General features: G+C 50.1%; 2 protein-coding genes across 5 annotated transcripts; one reads left to right on the top strand and one right to left on the bottom strand.

The window, feature by feature from the left end:
- The first annotated feature begins 1,093 nt into the window (after positions 1-1,093).
- On the top strand, positions 1,094-3,119 carry LOC112876784 (anthocyanidin 5,3-O-glucosyltransferase-like). Its single transcript, XM_025940961.1, has 2 exons — positions 1,094-2,713; positions 2,918-3,119. The coding sequence occupies exon 1, from the start codon at positions 1,228-1,230 to the stop codon at positions 2,677-2,679; it is 1,452 nt and encodes a 483-aa protein (XP_025796746.1). The 5' UTR covers positions 1,094-1,227; the 3' UTR covers positions 2,680-2,713; positions 2,918-3,119.
- Positions 3,120-5,710: 2,591 nt separating this feature from the next.
- Positions 5,711-8,371, bottom strand: LOC112876785. Of its 4 annotated transcripts, XR_003225368.1 has the most exons (3): positions 6,886-8,354; positions 6,137-6,260; positions 5,711-6,039 (listed from the first exon to the last, which is right to left on the bottom strand). XR_003225368.1 is itself a non-coding variant. In XM_025940964.1 (2 exons), the coding sequence occupies exons 1-2, from the start codon at positions 7,988-7,990 to the stop codon at positions 6,205-6,207; spliced, it is 657 nt and encodes a 218-aa protein (XP_025796749.1). In that variant the 5' UTR covers positions 7,991-8,371; the 3' UTR covers positions 5,711-6,204. The 4 variants fall into 4 exon arrangements, 3 of the variants coding, with proteins under 3 accessions (XP_025796749.1, XP_025796747.1, XP_025796748.1); XM_025940964.1 differs by having other exon boundaries at positions 5,711-6,260; positions 7,390-8,371; XM_025940962.1 differs by having other exon boundaries at positions 5,711-6,260.

Here is an 8,371-nt window from a genome sequence, read left to right as displayed (position 1 = left end):
AGGCATCCATGCATCCTCGGATGATGCCGTGATTGGGGTAATCATCTCATTCCTATAATAAAAAAAAACAAGATGCTTGCTATAGAGTTCCATTTGCTAGCATTATTATAAAACTTTCTATTACTTCCGTAAGTCGTAGAAAAAAAGGATGTTTTCGTCCCCAACTTATCTCTAGCGCTCCTTTTCTACTGTAATTTATGTGCATAGCTTTGTAAGAGTATCTGTTTGCGGTCCTTCAAGAATCAAAAAAGATGTCACCGATTGTAACTTGCGTGCGTGTTGAAATAGGATGTCTTAGCATTTGACTATCTGTCTGCATGTTGCCTTTCCTTATCTAGACAAAAATCTAATGTGGACAGCGACCACTGCCGCTAGTGAGCTAAACTTTCGTATGTTAAGTGTGATAGGGATGTAGCCTCTGCATAATAAAAATAATCATAAATAAACTAGACTTCCATTTTCACAAACAAGAAAAGGATAGACTAAAACTACGACAGGAGTGATACTTCATGAATATAACATCATCCCGGACAAAAAGAAAATAGAACTTCCGTGTATAAGCCATCACTGCTAGTTCGGAATTAACATGGTCTAATGGATATCTACGTGATAATCCATTTGGATGATACTAACCGGTACGTATGCTTAGCTCCATGGATGTCTGTGCCACCTCGTATCAGAAGAAATAGAACAATAGAGATATAAGCACTTGCCTATAAAGACAAGACAAATTAATTTAATACTCCTAGTCAGTATTATGATCCACCGGTGATTCCTGAACAAGCTAGGCAAGCGGAACTCGTAGAACGATCCCTCTTCCTCCAACTCAGGTCATTGGCGGCGAAATTGGGGCATTGACTAGGAGCTGCGGCTAACTGATGCTCCTATCTACCGGCAAACGCAACACACTCTTTTTTGACACTAACAACAATCGAACATCCGAGGCAGGAAGCATATCCTCCCATCGCTACGCTGCCAGCCACAAACTTCCAACTGCTGCTTGTCTCTAGCTTCAGATACCAATAACTTTAATACCCTTCCCGCTAGAAAAGCTAACTGATCCCTTTGTTTCTTGTCACCATGGCAATAATCTTCTCCTGAGATTTCCTCTGTTTCTCGGAGCCGGCCCCAATTGCTAGTGAAAGTCCAGACTCCACGGCACCGCCGCCGTCAGTGGTCCATCTCTCTCCCCCGTCTCTGCCCGTGCGGCCTGCCCAGCTGCTCTCCATGGACAAGGAAGCCACCATGCCCATGGCGCAGCAAAAGACCGTCGTCCTGTACCCCAGCCCCGGCGTCGGCCACGTGGTCCCCATGGTGCAGCTCGCCAAGGTCTTCCTCAGGCACGGCTTCGACGTCGCCATGGTCATCGCCGAGCCGCCCGCCGGGTCGCCCGACTTCCGCATCGTCGACGTCGACCGCGTCGCCGCCTCCAACCCGGCCATCACCTTTCACGTCCTCCCCCCGGTCCCGGACGCCGACCTCGCCGCCGGCCCCGGCAAGCCCCCTTTCCTCCTCACGCTCCAGGTCCTGGAGCGGTACAACGGCGAGCTCGAGCGCTTCCTCCGCTCCATCCCGCGCCGCCGCCTCCACTCCCTGGTCACCGGCATGTTCTCCACCTACGCGGCCGACGTCGCCGCGAGGCTCGGCGTCCCCGTCTACGCGTTCTTCGCCTCCGCCGCCGCCACCCTGGCCGTCGTGACCCAGATGCCGGCGCTGCTCGCCGGTAGGCGGGCGGGGCTCAAGGAGCTCGGGGACACGCCCCTCGAGTTCCTCGGCGTCCCGCCGTTCCCGGCGTCCCACCTCGTCGGGGAGCTGCTCGAGCACCCGGAGGACGCGCTGTGCAAGGCCATGGTGGACGTCTGGAGGCGCAACACGGACGGCACCAGCGGCGTCCTCGTCAACACGTTCGAGTCGCTGGAGAGCGCGGCCGTGCAGGCGCTGAGGGATCCCCGGTGCGTCCCCGGCAGGGTGCTGCCCCCGATCTACTGCGTCGGTCCGTTGGTCGGCGGCGACGGCACGAGCCCGGCGGATCAAGGGAGAGGCGAGAGGCACGGGTGCCTCGCGTGGCTCGACGCGCAGCCGGAGGGCAGCGTCGTGTTCCTCTGCTTCGGGAGCAGAGGGACGCACCCACCGGAGCAGCTGCGGGAGATCGCCGTCGGCCTGGACAGGTCCGGGCAGCGGTTCTTGTGGGCTGTGCGGACGCCGGCCGGCACCGATGACTCGGCGTTCCTCCCGGAGGGGTTCTTGGAGCGCACCAAGGACCGGGGCCTCGTCGTCCGGTCATGGGCGCCGCAGGTGGAAGTGCTCCGCCACCAGTCGACCGGAGCCTTCGTGACGCACTGCGGGTGGAACTCGACGCTGGAGGCCATCTCACATGGGGTGCCGATGCTATGCTGGCCGCTCTACGCGGAGCAGCTGATGAACAAGGTGTTCATAACCGAGGACATGGGCGTCGGGGTGGGGATGGACGGGTACAGGGCGGGGTTCGTCAAGGCCGAGGAGGTGGAGGCGAAGGTGCGGCTGGTGATGGAGTCCGAGGAGGGCAGGGTGATCAGGGCCCGAGCGGTGGCGCGCAAGAAAGAAGCGGCGGCGGCGCTAGAGGACGGCGGCTCGTCGCGGACCTCGTTTGATAGGTTCTTGTTTGATGTGGAGAATCTTGATAAACTGCTTGGCAAGTGACGGCGACTCTGGTTTGGCATCAATGCAAAATTAGGTTGTTTTAGCTTTTTTAATTTATTATATTTTCTAATTACATCTAGGTGGATAATAAAAATTATGAATTTTTAAAAGAATAAATTTATTTATATTTTGAAACGGAAGGAACGGACGGAGTATTAAATAGTTTCTATATATTTCAATCTAATCACCGGATCCCCTCACTCACCCACTCCTATCTTTCTCTTTTCCTCCTGGCTAGCTCCAAATCTGACGGCAAAAGGACAGTACCAATGCTGCGGCGATCTTCAGCGACCATAGCGATCTTCCTCCTTCACCAACACATGATATAAATGGGTATTTAATATAATTTTTTAATCAGTTAATTAATTATGATGGTATGCCACTCTAGTTTATTTCTCCTTCAAAATTATTTACGTAGAATGTTATTCTAGTTTATTTTATCAACTTTTCAGATCGATTCAATAACCTAAAATATATATAATTTACATCCCTACCAACACTCAAGGTGACCGAAGTTGTGCAGTAGCGCTCATTTGAAACTGATATTGAACCGTTTAGCGTCATAATATCAAGAAGCTGAGCAAAACGTTCAATCGGCCACCAGCCTACAAGTCAGAACAGTCTTGTTTCATTGAGAAGCTTCAAACTTCCACCGGCACCCAGATCTGCTTCACTTGTGCAACATTTCAGAATGCGCTTCAGACCAGCATCACTTACCGGCATGTTATCATCGCTTCGGACCAGCATCTCCAGGAATTCATTTGTGCACTGAGTTGTGCAATGCGCATGCCCCGACAGGAAACAGACACCCTTGCTGGCTGCAAATGTGCGCTGGCCTCTAGCACTCTACTATCAGGTTCCTACATGCCTGCTTATTCTGAACTTGCCGGTGGCCCGGGAAAGGGTAAGATCTTCAGACAACTACTACTGACGAGGCACTAGCAGTACCAACCATTACCAGACGTTTACCATACCAGTAGAGGAAACAAAGGAACAAACAAGTCAAGATGCAGCAGCAAGAACCCCGCAGCCTGGAGCTGCCTTCAAGAGTAGATAGAACGGTAGAGGTAAGGCAAAACAACCTGCCACTTCTCTCCATGATGTAGATGCTAGGCAAAGCATGAAGACTAGCAGAACAGGCCCAGCAGAAAAATAACAGGTTCTAAGGAGTTATGCGACCAAGAATACCTCACTATTGTCGTCTACCATCACCACTAGACTCTTCATTCTTGATCCCTCACATGTACTTCATGCACTTGAAGAACCTTCTCTTGGTCCCTCACATGTAGAGGCGCCTCCAAGTGCTGCAGAAACACATATAAAAAACGCACACATCAGCTAAATGCGGAATTAATTTGGCCTTATTGAACATTTTCACTCACTAGCCACATGGAGTGACAAGTTGCCAGTAATGGCTAACAAAAAAAGCGCAAACTCACGGAGTGAAATCAACTCAAAATTCCAGAGATATATCTCTTATCTAGTATGTATATCATCACCGGTCAACCATATTTCTAACTTGTTAGGTGACATTGATAGGTTACAGCCAAAACATGTACAAGGTTAAAGATAAGAACAAGGCTGATATATATGTGGACTGTACAAGCTCATTGAGGTATTGAACTTTTTAAATCAATTCACAAAACCCCAAGATCTGCCCCTATCATTTATGATAAACGAAAGTGCTATGCATATGCGGCCAATTTTAAAGGATGGCAATAGAACAGTCAGGGTAACACAGCTTTAAAGATATTCCATTGTCATGAACTCATTTTTTTTTTCAATTCACATGCCATCATCAACCATATTTTTAAGTTGCTAGCTGAAATATTGATGATTCTGAATAATGACATATCCAAAACTACGCAAATCAGTACCTGGAGTGTAGAAGCTCATGTACGGTAAACGACACGGCCCTCGGGTATCTTCCTAATCTGTCCAGCCTTCAAATTAATAACGACATCAGTAGCTTGCCTTTGTGCCCATCTTGCATATCCCTTGGTACCAGACGCCCTTGACCACAGATCAAGTTTGGACCCATACACGGAGGCGAATCCCAGTGCCTACAGAGTTTTTGTGGCAAGCGAATCAGAGATATTTCCTGCGTGCCCAATCATGTTTCAGGATTTTGTTGCTCCTCCCGTAGTCACCAGACATGAAGTGGAGCGCATTCCCCACAAGGGCACTCGGCACAGCCAGATGGACGCGGGCACGGCGAAGCTGAGCAGAGGCTGGCCCGCTCCATGCACCAGTCTCCGACGAGTAGACGCAGGCGAGTGCCTCCCTTGAGCCGGTGCACACGAAGACAACGAGGAAGGGGCCGCGGTGGCAGTCAAGGTGGTGCGGCCGCCCTCCGCCGCGGCACATAGCACCGCCGCAGTGACACAGTTATAAGGATATTCCCGTGCCATAAATTCATTTTTAGCACACATACCAGCATTATATTTTCAAGTTAATAGCTGAAATATTATTAATTCTGAATATTGGCAAATCCAAAACGAACAATGGGGTAAGCGACACAGCCCTCAGGTACCTTCCTGATTTAGCATGACTTAGGATCAACAATGTAGGATCGCCGATCCATGGCCCTCAGAATAGCAGCTACAAGTTAAGTCTTGTTCACTGAGAAGCTTCAGATTTTCTTCTTCCCAAATCTGCTTGACTTGTGCAGCGTTTCAGTTGCGCTTCAGATCAGCATGGCGTACCAGCACGTTATCATCAGTGGCTCCTTGATAATCTTCTCCAGGAATTCAGAAAAAATGGTCCATCTCTCCCCCCGTTGAGTTGTGCAATGCACGGGCCGCAACAGGAAACAGACACCTTTGCTGTCTGCAAATGGGCGCTCTCCTCCACCTATCAGTTTCCTACATGCGCCTGCTTAATCTGAATTTGCCAGTGACCCAGAAAGGGGTATGATCTTCGGATAACATCTACTGACGAGGCGCTAGCAGCTACCAACCATTTCCAGACTCAGTAATTCTTTTCTGCACGCATCAAGAGCACGATGCATATATGGTGCACAATGCACATATAACAGAAGCTTCCCACATATATGGCATTATCAAAAGGTTTAAAGAACACGCCTTCACCTAGTTATAGGCATTAATCAAAATAATAGGCGGTCTGACTCAACCCCCGCTAAACAAAACACGCTCTGCACACCGCTGATTTACCATAGCAGTAGAGGAGACAAAGTAACAAACTAGTCAGGATGCAGCAACAAGATCCCCGCAGCCTGGAGCTGCCTTCAAGAGTAGATAGAAAACTATACACAATAGCATCCATATGATATAACAGTAGAGAGGTAAGGCAAGCCAACCCACAACTTCTCTCCATGTCCCTTTTGACGTCTTTTCTCCTCTGCCCAATGAAGTAGATGCCAAAGCATGAAGATGAGCAGAGCAGGTCCAGCAGAAAATCGCAGGTACTAAAGAGTTATGCAGCCAAAATAACTCACTTTTCCCCTCTACGATCACCGCAGGACACTCCATTCTTGATGTAGAAGACCTTGCACCATTAAGTCCTTCATGCACTTGAAGAACCTTCTCTTGGCCCCTCACTTGTAGAGGCTGCCCCAAGTGCTGCAGAAACACATATTAAAAAAGCACACATCATCTAAATGCGGAATAAATTTGGCCTCACTGAACATTTTTAACTCACTAGCCACATACTAACAAGTTGCCAGCAGTGGCTAAACAAACAGCACTAACTTGTTATCAAGAGCTCCACCATTAAAATGGCACACTTGCACAAAGTGAGACGAGCTCAAAATGCCAGAGAGTAACCTCTCTTTATTTAGCACATATATCATCATCCGTTATCCCATATTTCTAACCTTTAGGTGACATTATAGTTTCCACAGCCAAGACATTTATTGAGTTAAAGATAAGAGCAAGATATATCTGTATTGTACAAACTCAAGGTGATGACCTTTCGGTTCCTCTCCTTGATCAGCCTAAACTTAGATCAATTCACAAGACCCCATCATCTGTCCCTAGCATTTATAATAAACAGAAGTCCTATGCACATGTAGCCAATTTTAAAGGATGGTCTATAAAAAGAATCAGGGTAACAGTTTTATTGATATTCCCTTTTCATCAACTCACTTTTTTTCAATTCACATGTCATCATCCATATTTTGAAGTTACTAGCTGAAATATTACTAATTCTGAATATTGGCAAATCCAAAACTAAGCAAATTAGTACCTGGAGTGTAGAAGCTCATGAAGGGAACTACAGGGTAAGCAAAACGGCCCTTAGGTATCTTCCTAATCTGTCGAGACTTCAGATTAACAACGAAAAATTCCTGATCGTTTATCCCCATCAAAATGGCAGCCATGCCATCCATACAACAAACTATAGTAAGCGATCCCGGCAAGGTACCAATTGTCTTGAGATCAATGGTGTGGCTTTGTGCCCAGCTTGCATTGGTACCAGACACCATCGACCACAGGCAAAGTTTAGACCCATCCACAGTGGCGAATCCCAGGCTACCATCCGCCATTGTCATGAGCTCTCTGCGATTATAGGGTTTGTGTGGCAAGTGAATCAGAGATATTTCCTGCGTGCCCAAAACATATTTCAGGATTTTCTTGGTCCTCCCCCATTTACCGGACATGAAGTGGAGTGCATTCCCCACAAGGGCACTGGGCACATTCAGGTGGACGCGGGCACTGCGGAGCTGAGCAGAGGCTGGTCCGCTCCATTCACCTGTCTCCGACGAGTAGACGTAGGCGAACGCCTCCGTTGGGCCAGTGCACACGAAGACCACGAGGAACGGGCTGCGGTGGCAGTCGAAGTGGTCGCAGCCTCCTTCCACCGCGGCACAGAGCACCGCCGCAGTCCAGTAGAAACCCAACAGGTACTGGGGCGGGTACATGTGCTCCGGCAGCTTGGGAAGCCGGTGCTGCTCCCCCGTGACGGGGTCCCAGACGACGAGGTCGTTCCCCGAGGATCTCGAGGTGCTGATAAGGACGCGGCCGTGGCGCGCGTCGACGGCGCGCCAATTGCCGCGGATGGCGTGGGGTAGAGGGACGGAGGAGGTGGGGACGAAGCGGGAAGTCCATCGCCCTCGCTCGGTGCAGAAGAACCCCAGCATCGGGGCCGCGCGGTGGAGCTCCCGAAACCTGCGGCGGAAGCGGGGGTCGGAGATGAGGCGGAACCAGCACTTGCAGACGAGGGCGGCGCGGACGAGGAGCTCGGGCTTTTCCGGGGGGAAGCGGAGGAGGATCTCGTCAATGAGATCATCCGGCACCGCCGCCGGCGGCATGCTGCTCCGCTTGGTCGAGCGGATGCCGGCGGCCGGCGGCATGCTGCTCCGCGGTCGATCTGGAGATGATCAGGCTGGACGGACGGCTGGATTTGTGCGAACTCCGCGCTTGCGTTTTCCTGCTCTTTGCTACGCCTGAAATTCGGAAAATCTGAAATCCCCCAAGCTTATTAAAACTGAACATCATCGTGCAGTCGCGCATCTCAAAACGCCATGATGTTATGGTCAGCGGATAGTTAAACAAAGTTGGAGGAGGACGATTCCTGGTCTAAAAGCTCGAAACATCTAAATTTTAGAGAGCCGGCACTGAACGGATCTTTAATGGGGCGAGTGTCGTTCGTTTAGAGGGCACGATTCTTTAGAGAGAGCGAGCACTCTAATCCCCACTCGCGGCTCGCGATTCCCAGCGCTAGCTCCGTCCCC

This window comes from Panicum hallii, chromosome 9, assembly GCF_002211085.1.
Source record: "Panicum hallii strain FIL2 chromosome 9, PHallii_v3.1, whole genome shotgun sequence".
NCBI lineage: Eukaryota > Viridiplantae > Streptophyta > Magnoliopsida > Poales > Poaceae > Panicum > Panicum hallii.
Note: the sequence above shows the minus strand (reverse complement) of the source record. Positions and strands in the feature narration are given on the sequence as shown.